Source organism: Rhinichthys klamathensis, unplaced genomic scaffold (assembly GCF_029890125.1).
Source record: "Rhinichthys klamathensis goyatoka isolate OS25496 unplaced genomic scaffold, OSU_Roscu_1.1 h1tg000064l_1, whole genome shotgun sequence".
In the NCBI taxonomy this organism is placed as follows: Eukaryota; Metazoa; Chordata; class Actinopteri; order Cypriniformes; family Leuciscidae; genus Rhinichthys; species Rhinichthys klamathensis.
Window position 1 is genome coordinate 955,959 of NW_026606607.1, and position 20,138 is coordinate 976,096.

Below are 20,138 nucleotides of genomic sequence, written 5' to 3' on the forward strand. Positions count from 1 at the left end.
CTCATTCTGTTTACGCCAAATTCTGACTCTAACATCTGAATGTCTCAACAGAAATCGAGACTCATCAGACCAGGCAACATTTTTCCAGTCTTCAACTGTTCAATTTTGGTGAGCTCTTGCAAATTGTAGCCTCTTTTTCCTATTTGTAGTGGAGATGAGTGGTACCCGGTGGAGTCTTCTGCTGTTGTAGCCCATCCGCCTCAAGGTTGTGCGTGTTGTGGCTTCACAAATGCTTTGCTGCATACCTCGGTTGTAACGAGTGGTTATTTCAGTCACTGTTGCCCTTCTATCAGCTCGAACCAGTCTGGCCATTCTCCTCTGACCTCTGGCATCAACAAGGCATTTCCGCCCACAGAACTGCCGCTCACTGGATGTTTTTTCTTTTTCGGACCATTCTCTGTAAACCCTAGAGATGGTTGTGCGTGAAAATCCCGAAATTGTGAATCCGTGAATCCGTGAAATTAGCAGTTTCTGAAATACTCAGACCAGCCCTTCTGGCACCAACAATCATGCCACGTTCAAAGTCACTCAAATCACCTTTCTTCCCCATACTGATGCTCGGTTTGAACTGCAGGAGATTGTCTTGACCATGTCTACATGCCTAAATGCACTGAGTTGCCGCGATGTGATTGGCTGCTTAGAAATTAAGTGTTAACGAGCAGTTGGACAGGTGTACCTAATAAAGTGGCCGGTGAGTGTATGTAAAGATACATATTTTATCCGTTTAATTGCATATCATGTGACAATTAACCAACATCAGAAATCATTAAATAATTGAAAAATATTTCTGAGGGTGTTCGGAGCCCCCTGGTTTAGACATTTTTATTTGATCTTGGGGACCAAAGATATACTTACTTGGTTGAAATTATTTTCTCTCATCAGATTTGGATGTGTGGAGGCCAGTTGCTAATCGTTCCCTGCTCCAGGGTGGGGCATATCTTCCGCAAGCGCCGGCCCTATGGGTCACCTGGAGGTCAGGATACAATGGCCCACAATTCTCTGCGTCTGGCCCATGTCTGGATGGATGACTATAAGGTGGAGATCAATAGCATAATACTATAATAATAACATACTCTGTGTGATGGAAATAATACTCTAAACTATTCTAGCATTTGTAAAGAGAGATTGTGTTGTGAGAAACATGAAAGTGGCACCAGTATGTAGGAGATCAGTGTCCTTGATCAGTTTCCCTGATCAGTTTCCTTGATTTGCCGGAGTTTCCTCTCATTAATAAGTGGTCATTATTCAGAAATATATCACTGCTGAATGCTGTGATTAACCAGCCAGAATCCAGTATTTCAGAGAGTCGTGTAATAAAGTTAGATGTGCAGGTTTTTTTTCTTTTTCTAATTATAATGTGTTCATGTGCATTTGCAGAGGATTGATTTATTAAGACCCTTTAACAAAAATTATTTAATCTAGAGTGAAATAGTTTCTGTTTTCTTGTCAATATTGTAGTTTTATTTATCGAGGCATTCCAGGTCTCTTCTCTCAACAGTTTTTCCTCAGTGTTTGTGTGCGTTGTTTTCCCGGCCATTTTGGGAAGTCAAAGTTGACAGATTTCACAGAAAATCCCATAGTGCATGATGGGTACAGATTCTGTTTGTTTTTTTAAGCTTCACATGATTCCATCCTATCGGAGAAAATCTAACATGTTTGATATTTTGAGCCAATTGTAGAACACATTGTTTTATTGGTTTTATTTGTCATGCATCTCCTAGCAACATTTCTGCATGAGTCGTTTAGTGTATGATGCCCTTGACTTTGGTTTTCGCACATGATCTCTTTTAGAGGATAGAATTTGACCTCTATAAGACAGATGAGAGGAGAGCAGATATCACATGGCTTTTTGCTTTACAAAAAAGTTCAGCATGTCCACCCTGATTCTTTAAGGTCACTCAATAAATTGATTGTTTTTTGTCGGGTTGGACGTTGACAGCTGTGGTGCTGAAAGTTGTTCATCGCTGTTGGCAACCTATAGCACGTGCAGCATGGTTCATTACACTCCTGGCCAAAACAAAAATGGGCCAAACCAAAAATGGCCAAATATGTAGTGGGTTTTTTAAATGGTCTTAACCATTAGGAAATTAGCAAGAATTGCACAAATACTGTAGATAAAGTAATTTAGCACGGAATAGCCTTCAAATGTTTAAGCCGTGTGGGTAAACTTGCCTACAGATTTTTACAGGAAGAAAAGTCAGTCTCCCACTCAATGTTGATGGCTTCACACAGTTCATGAGTAGTTGAAAAATGTGTCCCAGTTCATTTGAGTTTAATGTGAGACCAAATATTCACTATAGGGTTCAAATCTGCCAAAATCTGCCTGATGGACTCGTTCTCAAGCCACTTCTTGTTTGTCTTTGCAATTTGGGCTGGGGAATTGTTGAAAAATAACATCTCTGATCATTCTTCTTTAGATAAAAACTTTTAATTTGTGGGAAGCAAGACATTCTACAATATTCTCCTGCACTCCAAAGCATTAAATTACTTTTTACAGGGAAGTATCTCACCAATACCAGCAGCTACAAGGCTCCCCACACAATGACACCTCTTCCTCCATGCTTCACTGGGTTAGAGACGCATTTATTATTATATTTTTCAGCAGATTTCCAAAGACACCGCTCTAGAGCATCACCATGCAACTTGTGTTTCACTGCGATTCATCACTCTAAACACAACTTCACATATTCTGACAAATACTTAATTCTGTCTTTGTTGGTTTTCTGAGACAGCAATGGATTTTTAAGTAGTGCATTTGCTTACATTTTGCTAATTTCCTAATCAATAATTTGTGGTTAAGAGAATTAAGAGCTTAGTGTTTAACCATTTTGGGCTTGTCCCATTTTTTTTTTTTTTTTTTTAGGAGTGTACATGATGGAGATGTGTGAAATTCTTCATGTGTGTTAGAATTGTACAGCTGCGTCCATTGCGTAGAACTTCAAAGTCTCATCGTAATTGGCTCCTCGTCTAAGAGATAATTGACCCAGTTAGAGGAGAATGTAATTACCTGTGTCAGACACATTAAAGCTGTGCTTCAGCCGGTTATTCTCAAGATCCTGCTTAACAGGGTCAGCTACATTCTCAGAAATATTTGTTTAGTTTTTTTTTGCAAAAAAAGCTTCAGTTTCGCTTCAGTGGTGTGTAAAAGTGTTGATTTATTTCCCAGCTAATGTGTTTTTTTTTTATTAATGCTGTTCTGATGTCCTTTTCGTAGGTGTTTGATTATAAATAACACACACTATGCCTTAATTTATTCCCTGAATTTGACGTATTCATGTGATGGAGAGAAAGACGGCAGTGATTTAGAACAGGATCTTCCAAACTGGGCTTTGTGAGAGAACAGCATAGGGTTTGTGAGTTGATGAAAAACTAATAATTAAATCATAAAAATGAATTATTTTAAATTAATGATTTTTTTAAGAGAGTTATTAAAGTGTTATTAAATTACTGAAATATTAAAGCGGACCTATTATGCTATTTAGATTTTTTTTTTTTTTTTTTTTTAGTGTGTAATATAGCTGTTTTGTGCATGTACATTTCCAACACATGCCCCAAGCAGTAGACCAATCACAACACACTGGGGTGGGCTGACCAATCAGAGCAGACTGGGCTTTTCAGAAGGTGGGTTTTAAAGAACTAAATTGGAGTGTTCAGACTGGGTGAAAATTTAGTTTTTTGAACAGTAAATCATGTAAACCTATTCTAGTAGACCCATAAACAAAATTATAAATATGCAAATGAGCATAATAGGGGACATTTAACTTGAAATCTTAGAGCATACTTGATAAGTGTGGACGTGGCCATTGTTATGTTTCCTCTCATGTCATTCTTATTTATTGTCTGACTTTAAGTGATGTGGCCATAAAACACCTCAGAATTTGATTCATTAATTTACAATAGTTACTTTCTCATTGCATTGGTGTGTCTCAAGTCTTCAACAAATACGTAGGGGTACAATTTTGTCCTTTGCTCTTCACCCTCTCTGAAGTATGCCGTGGCTTTAATACTTGCTTGAGGATGGAATTGACCACAACAGTCAACGTAAACGCACCTTTCCGAGAATGTTTTGCCTTGCATATGCTTTTTCAGTAAATTTTATCATAGAACATTTATATTGCAAATGTGTGTGTCCATCAGGAGCAGTACTTCGCCTTGCGCCCTGAGCTAAGGAACCGTGACTATGGGGACATCAGCGAGCGGGTCGCTATTCGGAAGCGGCTGCAGTGTCACTCTTTTAAATGGTACCTGGAAAATATCTACCCTGAAATGCAGGTTTCCTCCCCACGCAAGCCCCAGCAGCCTGTCTTCATCAACAAGGGTTTGAAGAGACCCAAAGTCCTGCAGCGGGGTCGGGTAAGACCTCATGTTGACCCTTAAGCTTACCTTATCTCGTATCGTGCTGATGGTCAATAAATGACTGCATGAATGTGTCTGTTGTTTTTAGACTCTATTTTTCTATTGAGTGTCATTTTAATTAAACAAAACATATTTTAAATATACACTAATGAGCTAGAACATTATGACCACTCACAGGTGAAGTTAAAAATATGAATAATAATTTCCTAACAAGGTCACATGTCAAGTTCTGAGTAGATTAGATGAATAGTGAACAATCAGTTCTTGTAGTCAATGTGTTGGATTGAAGCAGAAATGGGCAAGAGTAAAGACCTGAGATTTTGGCAAGGGCCAATGGGTCGACTTGGTCAAAGCATCTCTGAAAGAGCGCAAGCGTTGTGGGATCCTCCTGGTCAGCATTGGTGAGAACCTACGGACAGTGGTCTGAGGAGCCACAAAGCTCAAACTGGCGATAGGCTGTTGGGCGTCCAAGGCTCATTGATGCACAAGGGCAATAAAGGCTATCTCATCTGGTCCGACTGCTAGAAGATCTATTGTGGCACAAGTCATAGAAAATTCTAATTTAGGTTATGGGAGTAATGTGTAAAAACATCGCACTCTGCTGCGTATGTGGCTACGTAGCCCATGATGACCCTTGTACACCGTCGAAAGCACCTACAATGGGAACGCAAGCATCAGAACTGGACCTTGGATCAGTGGAAGAAGGTCATCTGGTCCAGTGAGTCCCATTTTCCTTTACATCGTGTGGACAGCCGTGTACGTGCGCCATCTACCTGGGGAAGTGATGGCACCAGGATCCATTGTGGGACGACAGCAGGTGGAGGGAGTGTGATGCTCTGGGCAGTGTTTTGCTGGGAATCTCTGGATCCGGCCATTCATGTGGACCTCAGTTTGACATGTGCCACCTACCTAAATGTCGTAAACCAGGTACACCCCTTCTTTGCAATATGGTATTCCCTGATGGCACGCGCCCTGCCACACTGCACACAATGTTCGGGTTTTAGAAACATAATGAAGAGTTCAAGGTGTTGCCCTAACCTACAAATTCCTTGTATCTCAATCTGATTGAGCATCTATGGGATGTGCTTGAACAACAATTCCGATCCATGGTGGGTCAACCTCGCAACTTACAGGACTTGAAGAATCTGCTCCTAACGTCTTAGTGTCAGATTCCACAGAACACCTTCAGGAGTCTTGTAGAGTCCATGCCTCGACGGGTCGGCGCTGGTTTGGGGAGGACCCAAAACAGCATGGGGAGGACCGACAGCATTTTAGGCAGGTGGTCATAATGTTTTGGCTCATTGGTGTGTACGGTAAAGTGTAAAGTGCAGAGCCGTATGAAATGAACTGACAGCTCTTTGTATGAACAGCAGAGGGCAGTAGAGCAGCTCTTGAACAGCACGGGTCGGACGACTCATTAAGTCCAGTGATGTTTTGCATTATTTTTGCACTACATTAGTCTAATGTAAGAGAATATTTAGAATATCATCTGATTTTTGTTTTTTTCTAAGCCTAAGGTTTGTTAGTTATCACCATGAACAGTTTTAATGTACTTCTTTAAAAATTTTATATATTTTTCTGTTCTCTCTCAGCTGCGTAATCTGCTGGCTAACAAGTGTCTGGTGGCACAGGGACGTCCCAGTCAGAAGGGGGGCGCTGTGGTGGTGAGAGACTGTGACCCACAGGACACTGAGCAGGTCAGGTCATCAAACTGCCGTCATTCTGTGATCGTTATAAGCAGCCATGAAGTGCATTTTGCAGATAATTATCAGCTCTGGTGAATATTTGGGCTGTCCTATATCAGTATTCATTGTTGACTCATACTGAACAAACTACTGTTCAAAAACTTAGATTTTTATAAATAAATGCTGTTCTTTCTCCTTTCCTGGTTTTTTGTTTTTTGTTTTTCATGTCTACAAACTAGTTAAGCAGTGTAACTGTTTTCCACATTGATGATGATATATGTTTCTTAAAAAAAGGTTTTAATATGATTTGGTGCTTAAGGGTCATGTGGCACTGAAGACTGGAGTAATGGCTGCTGAAAATTCAGCTTTGCCATCACAGGAAGAAATTAGTCAGTCACCTTCATTTATATAGCGCTTATAACAATATAGATCGGTTCAAAGCAGCTTTACAGTGATAATAGAAAATTACAGTAACAGATTGTTTTGGCTTTACAGCGGCTCTAGAATAAAGTTACAGAAAAAATTATTCAAATGAATTTTATTTAAATAAATGCAGCCGTGATGAGCATTTTTTTGATGAGCATGAGAGTCTTTTTTTAACAGCCCCACATTTTTGAAAGGTAGTGTAAATGCTGCCTTTTTTTTGTTGCTATAGTTTAAAAGGTTTTTTTTTTTTATTTTTATTTTTTTTTATAGCTTACAAACTGTTGACTGTTGTTTTTTGCCACAGTTAGATCACTGTCTGCCCCAAACTAGCCCAACAACTTTTGGAAAGAAATGGGTTGTAATATCCATCTAAACATATCTGAAGAGTATATTTTAAGTTTTATGTTTGGTGTCATTTTTGTTGTCTAGATGTTTTGTAATTTTTTGTGTTGTTGTTTTGCAGGAATGGGCTTATGACGAGGAACACGAGTTGATTCTAGCCGGGCTGCTGTGTTTGGACATGTCTGAGATTCGTTCCTCTGACCCGCCGCGCCTCATGAAGTGTCACGGCTCGGGTGGATCTCAACAGTGGACGCTGGGGGTGAGGAATCTTCCCATTACACTCTTCTATCACCTGCACACTAGGGCTGCAACTGCCAGGTTTTCATAACCAAGTAGTATATTATTTATTTGATTAATTAGATTTTGAAAGTCACATTTTATTTTAAGCATTATGTTGAAATGTGCAAATGCGTTCAAACAATGTGCAAATTAAAGGCTATAACAAGGTCACAATATACAGTGACAGCCATTTAAAACAGTAATGTACACTACATTACTGTTTTAAATGGCTGTCACTGTATATTGTGATTTTTTTTTTCTTGTATATGCCTCTCTTTTTATAATGTTTAAACAATGTTGTTGTTGTTTTTTTGTCCTCACAGAAGAATAGCTGGCTGTACCAGGTGTCAGTGGGCCAGTGTTTGGCTGTTGCCGACCCGCTCAGCATCAAAGGATATGTTGCTATGGCGATCTGTGATGATTCCCGGTCCCAGCAGTGGCAGTTGGAGGGTTGAAGGTGCTGGCAGTGTGAGGAACAGCTAGAATAGAGCGCCCCCTCTGGCTGGGGATTGAACTGCACCGCTGCAATGCTGTCAAATCAGAAATGGACATCAGACCCTTGCTGGTCCAGACCGCTGTAACAGAATGGTGTGAGGGCCCAAAGTGAGGACCACAATTTGAGCTCAACTTTGAGTTTCAGCCTTGGTCTGAAGCTTTCTCGACCCATATTCTTTACTCAGAAACCAACTATTTTTAGAGTATTTTAAAAATTGTGTTTCTTCAAGTGTGTAAGTTTTAATCATTTTAATTTGCTCTTTGAAATGTAAACGATTTGCACAGAGAAATTCTATTTTCATTTTATTACAGATGTTAGATGTGTTTAATATAACCATAGTCTTTAATCATCATTTTTAACTATGAATGCAGCATTTCTTAGCATTATATTTGTATTTGTCTTTTTTTTTTTTTTTTGTCAAATTAACATAAGCCTGTCGTTTTGATTTCCTTTATGTAATTTTATTTGATTTAATGATCACTGGATTTACCTTGACCTTAATAAAATGTAAATTAATTGGGTCGTTCTGTAATGGATTAGTATTTCTTGTGATTGCTGGGATTAAAATATGGAGGAGTTCAGTGAAATAGCTTAATGAATCAAATCCATCAGTATTGGTAAGCTACTTTACTACAGCTAGTATTAAGACAAGTGCTTTGGAAAATGGGTAGAAGGACAGTATTTTTCATCTCTTAATCATTTTGGACTGACACTTAAAGCTTTAAATGTACTTTTTCACGTGAGCAGTCTTTTCGTGGATAAAAGTACACATTTGAAAGTCCGATGTGAATGTAAACTGCACTTCCTGTCATTTTGTACATGTAATTGTAAATACAGTGACAAGAATATAACATTCAATGGTGTTTTTGTTTTAAAGGTGCATTCAATAGTTAAAGATTCAATTTAAAATGTTTTACTCATTAGGAAATAAACTGTGTTTTTGTGAAGTCATCTGAATGGTGTACACTCACTTGAGACAAAGACAGATCATAATAGTTTTCTATAAAAAGTCTTTTAATCATGTTGAAATCACATGACCATTACCTACGGTCTTTCATTAAACATTAGGGAGAATCTTCATGCTCTGGCTGTAGCCTTTGTACCAGTGACGAGGCCATAGATTTTAAAGTGAGTGGACCTATGCCTACGCTCAAATTACATCATTTTACAATACATGGGATAAAAATACTTTGACAATTAAGATTAGTTAAATATGTTTCATTGTCAGCCAACAGTTTCATGAAAAAACTTGAGACAAAACACTTTAATTCTTGAGACAAAGGCTGCAACCGAAATCGCATACTCCCCAGTGGGCATTTGATGTCAATTTAACATCAATATGACATCAAACATTGATGTCCAAATTACGTCACGAAATAGGTCAAAAATGAAAGTCAAAGTGACAATGTCATTTTGATGTCAAGATTTTGACCTCTGCTGATGTCATTTTGATGTCATGCTTTGTTGGCATTTGATGTCAATTCAACATTTATTTGACGTCATGATGTTGATGTCATAACAATGTCAAGCTTTGATAGCATTAAAATGACATCAACATCATGACATCCTGATGTCAAATAGCTGTAGAATTGACATCAAATGCTACTTTGATATCAGTTCAACATAAATGTGACATCAAACATTGATGTCAAAATTACATCAATTTATTGACATATTTTGATATTTCAATGCCAAGCATCACTCAATTTCAACCTAAATGTACAATGACTGACAACATACACATACTTTGAGATCTGATGTTTTGATTTTATTTTTGTGAGCAGTGTAATACAGTGGGGGCGCTATGGATTCACACTTCCAGAGCTCTCAAGTGCCTGTAAAAGAGAACAAGAAAGCAAACATTGAAATGGGCCCAGTCCATTAACATAACTAACGCTTAGTACCCATCAGTAGGCTACTCTACAGTATATAGACAACTAAAAGATAATCCACATTATAGCCTAATCACATGCAGTAGTCAGAGGTGCAGATGTGTACTGATATATGATAATGGATCGAGTCAAACCTTTTGTTAATATCTGTTAATAGTGTCATATGTCAGGATCTCATTTCACTGCTAGTAATCAGTCCACATTTTGTACTGAATTGTAGAATGTGAAGATTCATTCAAAGCCAGAGGGCAGCGATTTTAAAACATCTCATTCGTCCGAGCTCTTCCCTATGTAGGCTATTGGTGTCTCATTTCCATGGGGAATATTTTTACCCCTATGTCTTGCCACTCTGTTTCGAAGGGGAAGGGTAAAAACAGAGAAATGGGATTGGGCCTAAATCTACATTGTTTGCAGCAGCTCCTACCTTCCGGCGCCCAGTGCCCCCTCTTCTGTCCGGTGCAGTGCGCAAATGGCCATAAGGCTACCAATGGAAGCTTCTGTGATGCCGGGTTGTGACTTCTGGATGGCACCTGAAAAATGTAACAGCAATTGCCATTTTTCTTGCACCTACTGATCAAAATAAAAATCATGTAGAGAATAGCGCTATAGGTGATGTAGGTGCACAAATAGAAAATATAATTACCTATCATGACCTTATAAAGTTCTTCTGAATGGCAGCTTGTCACTAGTCCCATCCATGTTCATTATGGACACGAGGCTATTTGTGAGCACTCTGTCAATAAAAATGGGAATAAACAAAGTTATACATGCTGTACAGCAAGAAATGTGAAATAATGTCCAGAGGTACATGCCTGTGTGCGCACTTGTGTGTGGCTAACAGCGAGGCTAACAGTCAGACTGAGTTACTGCCCACAGACACGAGAAGAGTGTCTCATCGTATCTAGCTCTAACTCTGACTGTGAATAAGCTAATTTCACAAAATGTTGGCGTACTCATTTAAGAAAATTAAATAAATTTTAAGATATTAACAGCACAACTTCAGAGACTGACCTTTTCATCACATTGTTGACATTTTCCCGCAGGGTAGCTCCACCAATTTTTGACATCTGAGCTGTCTGAAGGAATAATTTAGCAAATATGCAGAAATGTATATGAGGTACAAGAATATGTGAATAAGAAATTGTATGTGTAATAATTACATCTGTTTGCAAAGGTTTGTTTTCCTTTTTCGTAGTAACCTACCATGAGTTTTCGTTTTTCCTCGCTGCTTAGCTGTCTGTTAAGCTGTTGAAGCTGGTCTATGGAGTCTATCAATCCTACGTGGAACTGGGAATGTGGGGGCTCGTAAAAAACGCCCAGCTTCAGAGAGCTTTGCTCTCATGTCAGCTAGCAAGTACTGCACTCGCTTTTGGAACTCTGAATGTCAGACCAAAGAGAGCAATATCACATCATATTCTGTACAGTAATTTTTTTTTTCAATGCAGCAGCTATTTTTGTTTAGAACCCACTTACTTTTCTCTTCCATTGGGAAGACATCTTCTCTATGGTAAGATCTGTGTTCTCTCTCCCGGCTTGGCGTTTCCATGATCCTGGACCTGGAACGATTGTGTGGTCTTCCCAGGGTCCTGGAACGATTGTGTGGTCTTTCCAGGGTCCGGGACCTGGAACGATTGTATGGTCTTTCCAGGGTCCTGGAACGATTGTGTGGTATTTCCAGGGTCCGGGACCTGGAACGATTGTGTGGTCTTTCCAGGGTCCGGGACCTGGAACGATTGTGTGGTCTTTCCAGGGTTCAGGACCTGGAACGATTGTGTGGTCTTTCCAGGGTCCTGGACCTGGAATGATTGTTTGGTGTTTGAGGTGTTTCCATGTTCAGGGACCTGGAATGATGGCGAGGTGTTTCCCTGGTGTGCTCTTGACCAATCACTTGATGGCTGGAACTGGGCGTGGAGCTGGACTTTGAGCTGGACTTGGATTTCTTTGGTGGCGGTGGCAGGGAGGGGCCTGTTTGATCGCAAACAGTGAGACAATATTAAGCAACTGACTTAACTTAGAAAACTGTACATTTACATGTTGAATAGGTTATTCTAAATTAGTAATTACTTCACGACGCTAAAAAGTAGGTTCTATATAGAATGCGTGTAGTATGAATGTAACATACTCATAGACAGTAAAATAAATGGACACAGCAACCCCATAGATTTCAATGGAGAAAAGTGAAGCCAATTAGAAGCACTCACTTCCTGATGCCTGAGCGTACTGAGCAGGCTCAAACTGAGCTTGACGACGTAAATGTGACGTGAGCAACCTGTCTGACAGTTGTAAGTCTTCTAGTAGCTGTGCCAAGGGGAATCTGAATTAAAATCTGAAACAAATCCGTTGTTGAAATATTTTGTCCCGTTGCTTTTATGGACTCTCACTTTATGCCTCCATGTCCCCCCGATTGCCTCACAGACAGTGAAAGATTGCCCGCCATATTCATTTACATTGTGACTCTGCCTTAGATTTAATCAACGCTGCCTCAGATCTCCTGTGGGAGGCCCTAACAGTTTTCTATTGTTTGTAGCCCATTTGTCTTCATGTATAAAGTTCTGTCTCACAGACAGTACTTTGGGTTAAGATTGTTGAAGGGCAACATGCTTACATCGCTGCTGAAGGACTGCTACACTACAAACCTTCAATAAATTCTTCTCCTCACAAGAACTCTGGTCAAGCTTACTTATTTTATGTATTGGAGAAATCTAATACATTGGCGAGCCACCCAAACCCCTGCTCGGCCAAATACAGCAAAATCTAACAATTTGGCGAGCCAGCCAGGAGAGACTGGCAAGAAGAGAACTCACCAATTGCAACAAGAAGTGAACAGAAGCGTCTTGGAGTGTCTACTGTTTTTAAGTTGAAGATCAACAGACTGCATCTGTGGACAAAATTTATTTGAATCAACTGGATCCTGTCTCAAAGATCCTAATTTGGTGAGTGAAACTTATCAGCTCTCTAAAAGAACATCCTCTGAAAAGAATAATAAGTAGACCAGAAAAGATTTGTAGTGTAGTTGTCACATGTCTGTCCTGTCTTTGTGTGCACATGAGTGTTTTGTTATGTTGGGCCATGTGCTCTTGTCATTGTCTGGTCCCTCCCCCTTGTTATCTGATCATTGGTTTATTTGTCCCACCTGTTATCCTCGTTACCCTCCTTATTTGCCTTCCTATTTAATCTACCTGTGTTTGCTGTCCTGTGCTCGTATGTTGTTTATTGTTTCGGTGTTAGTCGGGTGGAGTTCTGTACCGGTCCTGTTTTGCCATGTCTGTGTTGGATTTAGTTTGGAAATCATTGGATTCTTTTGTTGGTTTGTTTATTTCATGTTTTCTTTATTAAAATCTCATCATTCACTCTGCGCTTGAATCCTCTCTTCCATTCTCCACAACCCACCGTGACAGAAGTCACACATACAGTGTATTGTTGAGAATTTTAGGAACCTTTTAAATTATTTATTTAATTCTCCTGAGACTGTATGAGCTATAGAAATAAGGTTCATAGCTTGGCCCTGTTCTTTTGTTTTAGCTTACCTCAATGGCATCCAAGATGTAGGTGTCTTTGTTTCCGCAGTAGTTTCAATTTTGATATTTTTTAGGTCAAACCGTTCTTGTCTGTCAGTCATTTAATGCTGGTCTATGGTCACCACCTCAAAGAGCATGCACAAAGAAGTCCAAATTAAACATGATTTAATGACTCGTAAATGTAAGTACACATTGATGGGCTAAGACACGAAACGAGCGGTTTGTGTGAGAAAACAAACAGTATTTATATCGTGTGTACCTCTTGTAACCACAGCCACGTCCAAGTGATCTGAGGGCGTGGGCGCTTTGGTCTGCGCAAGTGATCCGGAAGTGATCTCTCGCGCGTGTATGTCACTCATTGTTTACACAGATTTCGGAAGTGTTACCTTTCACTGTGAAGATCTAAACATATTTAGATATACAGGAAATCACAATGGAAGACGAATTCGATATATATCAACAGACAACGTTGAATTTTTTTCGCAACCGCGCAAGAGAGATCACTTCCGTCGCTTGCGCAGACCGAAGCGCCCGCGCCCTCAGATCACTTGGACGTGGCTGTGGTTACAAGAGGTAAAAACGATATAAATACTGTTCATTTTCTCACACAAACTGCTCGTTTTGTGTCTTAGGCATCAATGTGTACTTACATTTACAAGTCATTAAATCGTATTTAATTTGGACTTCTCTGTGCATGCTCTTTGAGGTGGTGACCATAGACCTGCATTATATGACTGACAGACAAGAACGGTTTGACCTAAAAATATCAAAATTTAAACTACTGCGGAAACAAATACACCTACATCTTGGATGCCCTTGAGGTAAGCTAAAACATACCAAAAATTAATTTCAAAGTGAACTATCCCTTTAATGGCCCAAACACTTTTTGTTTTGTTTCCACACCTCTGAGGGCACTTCTCCTGTACTTGCCATGGCTGATTCTGCACTAAAAATGGTAATGGCCCTGCACTGAGGCCAACAACAGAAAGACATGGAACAGAACCTCCAAATGATACCATTGATCAGATGATGAACAATCTGAATGCATATTTGGGCAAAAGGCTGGGACTGAGGAAGTGCCATGATGACATGTGCCAGAAGTATGGCATCAAGCACTCACATTAAAAGGACATTAAAAGGGCTTATGGAAATATGCAGCGCTTAAGGACAAACACCAACAGAGATGGCTTATCTGTGATTTTGGTAAAACAAATTCTACAGCATCGACAGAAGTGTGAGACTGACAAATCACAGCATGAGTACAAAGCAGAGAAAGCAAAGGTTCGAGCACTGGCTGAACAATTGCAGAATGAAAAGGACAAAGAAAGACTGTTAAATGAGAATGCCAAGTTGCTGACTTTACTCTCCAAACAACTGAAGTCAAAATCTTCAATCAGCTCTGTTGACAGTGAGGCTGAATTTCCCATCAACACATGTGTTCATTCCTCAAGGAACTCGACGGTTAGACTTGTTCCTGTAACAGTCAAAACCAGAAGGACTGAAGTTGAAATTGACAACGAGGAGGCGTATGAGGAGAATGGTGAACAACAAACTCGCACTGTGAAAAAAGTGGTAAAGAAATATGTTCCATATAGAACATACCAACCAGCTACTCCAGAGCAAGTTGAAAATGGTCAAAAGAATTGCCAGACGTGTACAAGCAACCACATAAAGCTTGGCAATTTCTTCAACGCTTACAGAAAATCTACAATTTACATACACTAGATGAAGTAATGATTGTTGATGTGAACTTAAGGGACAATGACCAAAAGAGGCTAACTGAAACTGTTGAAAACAAAAACAGACTCTGCTAAAAGCTGTTGAGCCGCAGGGAAGCTGTTGAGCCTCTCTCTGCAGCACCAACTTGTGACATCTCATCCGAAAACTGATGGACTCCAGGTGTATGCAAAAATGACAAATGAAGACACCACCCCAAAGGTAAAAGCATACACAGAAGTCTCAACAACTGAAGCCAAAGATGATGTCCTAGTCGAAGGTGCTGCTATACAAGACGTAAAGGAGAGAGGTGCACATACAGTGGCATTAAGACAACTTCAGCCAGTTTTGCCATGTAAACTGATTCAAGATGAAGCATCCAGAAAACAAATGCCATCAGTGATGGAAGCTAAAACAAAACTGCATAATGACAAGCAATGCAGTAAGGATGACCACAAGGAAATTGGACTATGCCCTTTTGCACATGTCACAGGCCGGCCCATGTCCAATGAAAATCTAACATCTGACAGCCTTGCCCAAACTGATGAAAGACTCAGCCTGGTAGAACACAATGCCAAGAATCAATTTTCACCATTAGAATCCAAGAGGGAAAGCCTTCAGGATCTCATGGTAACTGATGAAGCAGTTAAGGTGGAGAGAAAACATCTGCCTAGAGACGAGGGATAGATGGCAGTAGTGTCCTGCCAATATTAAATAGGGACAGTTTTTCAGGCAGTTAGGAATTATGTGTTTAAAATATTTTCCTTGGCAAGATTCGTTTCCCTTTTCTCTTTTGTGTGATTACAGGTGTTCCAGCGTTCCAGAGGATGAGCAAAGACATCCAACGTTTAGACTGCACTGCAGTGGCCACCTAGATGAAAACTTCTGAACATCCACAGAACACAACACTATCCGTCACGTCCAAAAAAATCACAACTCCAAAAGCTTTCAGAGGACTCAAGCATTCAAGAGGATGCAAAGTTTCACCATGAACTCTTATCCTGTCATTTTAAGTAATGGAGCCTGTATGCAGCATGCGGTATATATGATTAATGAAGTTTGTTTTGTGATCAAAAATGATCAGATGAGGGATTGTAAGATTTTGTATTTTCAGTCATCAGATTAATTTACATTGTGACTCTGCCTTAGATTGAATCAACTCTGCCTCAGATGCAATCAACTCTGTCCATGTCTGTAAAAAGTGTGAACCAAATGTGACCAAATGTTTCATCTGTCACCTGTGAAATATGGACAACATTGTTATGTTACACCTTTAATACATGCAGAAAAGGTGCTTCCTTTAAAGCAAAAGCCCACATCAACCACAACATCTTTAAGATCAAAATATGCCACCTATAACTGATAATGTTTAGTAAATCCATCATCTGTACATCACCTAAATATTAAACATATATTCAGCCAACACTCTTATCTCAGCAAAGGCTTGCTTTGCAGCGTTGTGTAAAACATGACACGGACAGTCATGTATATAAACTGCTGTTTTTCTGTAGAACTCTTGATGCAATTGAATTGTGTTGTCCGATGTTAACGGCTGCATTGTCCACAGAGAGGCCAACAGAGTTACAACATGGAATGCATGTGTTGTAAGGTGGCATCAATATTTTGAAAGATGAGCTGAGCTGTGCCAGATCTGGTTCCACTTGTGGTGCACATATCAAGGAACCGATGGGCCACCGTGTTCACATCAAACACACGCACAGTAAAGGAGTTCATCTTTTCTCTTCCAGCATTGACAAAAGTATTTGCCCGTTATCTTAGGGGAAATCAAACAAATATAGTAAAGGCAGCTCACATACTTTAAAAAACATGGCTTATCATCAGGCATGCAAACACAGGAAGAGAGAGAGAGAGAGAGAGAGAGAGAGAGAGAGAGAGAGAGAGAGAGAGAGAGAGAGAGAGAGAGAGAGAGAGAGAGAGAGAGAGAGAGAGAGAGAGAGAGAGAGAGAGAGAGAGAGAGAGAGAGAGAGAGAGAGAGAGAGAGAGAGAGAAATACAAACTCCAATAACACTCCTTGCATAAATAACAGAAACAAAATATTAATGTCCTTAGAATTATCACATCTAAAAAGCCAAAACTATTCTTAGGAACTAAGATTATGTAAACAGTCATCATTACCCTCCACTACATAAACATAACATGCATTACAAACCTTTAATTCTGGAGCAGTCTTCGGCCCGGCAGAAGGAAGTGGCTCTGAGAAATGCTGAATTCCACTGCTGGATTGCAGTTCCTTCTGTTTGTCCTGATGGCCTTTGCTGTTTATGTGCCTAGTAACATCTGCTATTCCCTGGTGACAGCAAGCATTTCACGAGTTCACACTTACATCAATTAAACAGAGTAAAGATTATGCGTATTTGGCGTGCTGTCCGGGGGGAGGGCTCCGAGCTCGGAATTTTGCCCGAACCCAGAGTACTCCCCCCGTTGTTGTAAGAGTATTAGGACTATAAGTGAGGAGATGGGGTGGTGGAGGGATGCTGTTAAACTGTCAATGAACGGAGGTAAGTTTGCTGTATATATACACAGCGCTTAACTCGTTGATTAAGCACCACTCGTGTCTAATTAGGTTTGATTATCTGAATGTGCTCCACGTGTGTTTAATTAGGTTTAATTATCTGAACGTGCTCCTCCCGAACTTTGTTAATAAAACATCATTTTCTACCCTACATATGGAGCTCCAGTAATGTGTACTTAGTGTCCCCTTTGTTATTAAGGGCCTTTTTTGTGACCATTCATTTTTAAAAGAGCATCTATAGGACACAGCTCCCTCTGGGTTTTAGTCTTTTGGCCTGGTGTCTCTTCTTTCTCCGAGAGCTCAACTGTCTCCTGCTTTAAAGTCTCAGACAGACTTTCATGTCCCTTCTGTCTTTTTCTGCTGCTTCTCGGGGTCACAGGACTTAAGCTGCCCACATTGATATAAGTGTCCTTTTCTTGACTGTCCCTGACACTTTAGAAAACATTATATAACAGAAAGTTCAAATTTGATTTGTATACTGAACAAAATTGTAAAAGCAACACTTTTGTTTTTGCCCCCATTTTTCATGAGCTGAACTCAAAGATCTAAGACTTTTTCTATACACAAAAGGCCTATTTCTCTTAAATATTGTTCACAAATCTGTCTAAATCTGTGTTAGTGAGCACTTCTCCTTTGCCGAGATAATCCATCCACCTCACAGGTGTGGCATATCAAGATGCTGATTAGACAGCATGATTATTGCACAGGTGTGCCTTAGGCTGGCCACAATAAAAGGCCACTCTAAAATGTGCAGTTTTACTGTATGGGGGGGTCCGAAAACCAGTCAGTATCTCTGCCGTGCAAAGGCAAAAGACCGTAACTTCGTTTTTGGTCGAAAATGAGTTATTGATATTTTTGGCACATTCAAGACCTCCTTTATCACGTGGATAAGTATCTTGAGTCAATTTGTTGTTTTTTCGAGAAAATAATGGTTTGTCTTAACCGTAACATCCAAAAGCCCACGAGAAACCAAGGCAGAACACCGTAACACCAGTTACGGCTCTTTGGCTTAGTTTTGGAACGCTCATATTGAGTTACGGCACTCTGCCTTTGTTTAGCCGCGCGTCAATATGAAGTTACGGTGCTGGCGTTCTATCAAATAATGCTGCCTATCAGATTATACGGTGTTCTGCCTTTGTTTTACTCTCCATTAAAATTGAAATTACGATGTAGCCTGTGTACTTTGTACAGCTACCATCCATCCCTGTAACTTCTGATGTCCTCAGAGCTTTGTCCTGCACTAATGCGGTCAGAACATTTAGTATGCTCTTGGAGCTCTCCGCTCCATCGACAAACGTGCGGTATCGATCGCGAAGGATATATGCAGAGTTGACAGAAAAATGTTACACGTGCCGAAGCAGGTCAATACAACAAAGAACTAAAGCCCCGCCTCACCCAGTTCGGGTACCGGACCTAGTTGAAACAATCATGCATCTAGCTGGCAGAGTGCCAAAACTTCGCCGGCGCCTTTAGCTCCGCCCTGAACACGGTTGAGCCGACGCGGGACTAATATATCACAGAGTGATAATAATGGAGCAACAAGGGCATATTGGCGCATACAACATAATGAAGCAAGAAGTGCTGGTGCATACAACATCAGAACAGCTGTTAAAAGCATGAATAAAAAACACAGCGTCCGGAATAAATCCGCGGGACGAGCGAAGTGCACGCACAATAATAGGGCAGACAGCTGAAACAAACGCATACTGAAAAGACGCAGAACACAGAAGGTTGTGCTATAAATGCATTAGTCGTCTAAGTAGTCCAGAACGCGCTCCCTACTGAGTCCTAAGGGGTAAAGCACTGCATAGGCTACTTTTTGTAAACGGAGCGTGACACCTTCGAACACGAATCTCGGTCAACGCCTGTGAAAGTATGCGTCTTTCAGATCCACCGCTATAAACCAGTCTCTGGGTCGAGTGTGCGCGAGGATCTGTTTTATCGTGATCATTACATTACATTATAACGCGTGTTTAGCAAGTCTTATGCCAGTCGGACTCGGTACCACTTGAAGATACTCTTTAGTCTTTACCGCTATGGAGGTATTTTGTCATGTCTAATGTATTAATAGGGCCACCAGAATGCAACCAAAGCACAATAACTAGAAGGCTAGGTAATTGTAAATCATACAAAATAAATGCCATGATCACTAGATTTTATACAGGTGTTAATATAATGATTTTGTTAATGGTGATCAGCAACCAAATATTGATAATGTGGAAGTTACTGCCTTTTGCCTTGGCATGACTTCTCACTTTTTGCTGACAATACAAAGGCAGAGTACAGTAACTTTAAAATAGTGGTCAAAAGTCAAGTTTGAGCTCAAAATTTTGTTATGTAGATAATTTGCATTACTTAAACATCTAATTGCCAGATTTTCAGCGTCCTACCTATAATTAATTTGGCGGGACAACTAAAAATCTTTAAAGTCATTTTTCTCAGTTCCACACTCTAGCGAGTTAAGGTCTTTTGCCTTTGTAGGGCAGATCTGGTGTGACCACCATTTGCCTCACGCAGTACAACACATCTCCTTCGCATAGAGTTGATCAGGTTGTTGATTGTTGTCCTCTTCAATGCCTGTGCGAAGTTGCTGGATATTGGCAGGACCTGGAACACGCTGTCGTATACGCCGATCCAGAGCATCCCAAACACGCTCAATGGGTGACATGTCCGGAAAGTATGCTGGCCATGCAAGAACTGGGATGTTTTCAGCTTCCAGGAATTGTGTACAGATCCTTGCAACATGGGGCCGTGCATTATCATGCTCCAACATGAGGTGATGGTCGTGGATGAATGGCACAACAATGGGCCTCATGATCTCGTCACGGTATCTCTGTGCATTCAAAATGCCATCAATAAAATGCACCTGTGTTCACTGTCCATAACATATGCCTG

General features: G+C 40.3%; 1 protein-coding gene and 1 pseudogene across 2 annotated transcripts in view; both read left to right on the top strand.

Moving 5' to 3' along the window:
• galnt11 (UDP-N-acetyl-alpha-D-galactosamine:polypeptide N-acetylgalactosaminyltransferase 11 (GalNAc-T11)) overlaps nt 1–8,452 on the top strand; it is a 29,874-nt gene extending 21,422 nt beyond the window's left edge. The window contains exons 8-12 of one of the 2 annotated variants that reach the window (XM_056249835.1): nt 883–1,035; nt 4,138–4,353; nt 5,949–6,053; nt 6,931–7,068; nt 7,415–8,452. In XM_056249835.1, coding sequence (XP_056105810.1) covers nt 883–1,035; nt 4,138–4,353; nt 5,949–6,053; nt 6,931–7,068; nt 7,415–7,543 — 741 coding nt within the window. In that variant the 3' untranslated portion in view covers nt 7,544–8,452. Of the gene's footprint in view, nt 1–882; nt 1,036–4,137; nt 4,354–5,948; nt 6,054–6,930; nt 7,069–7,411 lie in introns of both variants that reach the window. The other variant, XM_056249834.1, reaches the window with a different exon arrangement.
• A 5,493-nt stretch (nt 8,453–13,945) lies between these two features.
• On the top strand, nt 13,946–14,808 carry LOC130084385 (uncharacterized; annotated as a pseudogene).
• The last annotated feature ends 5,330 nt before the right edge of the window (nt 14,809–20,138 follow it).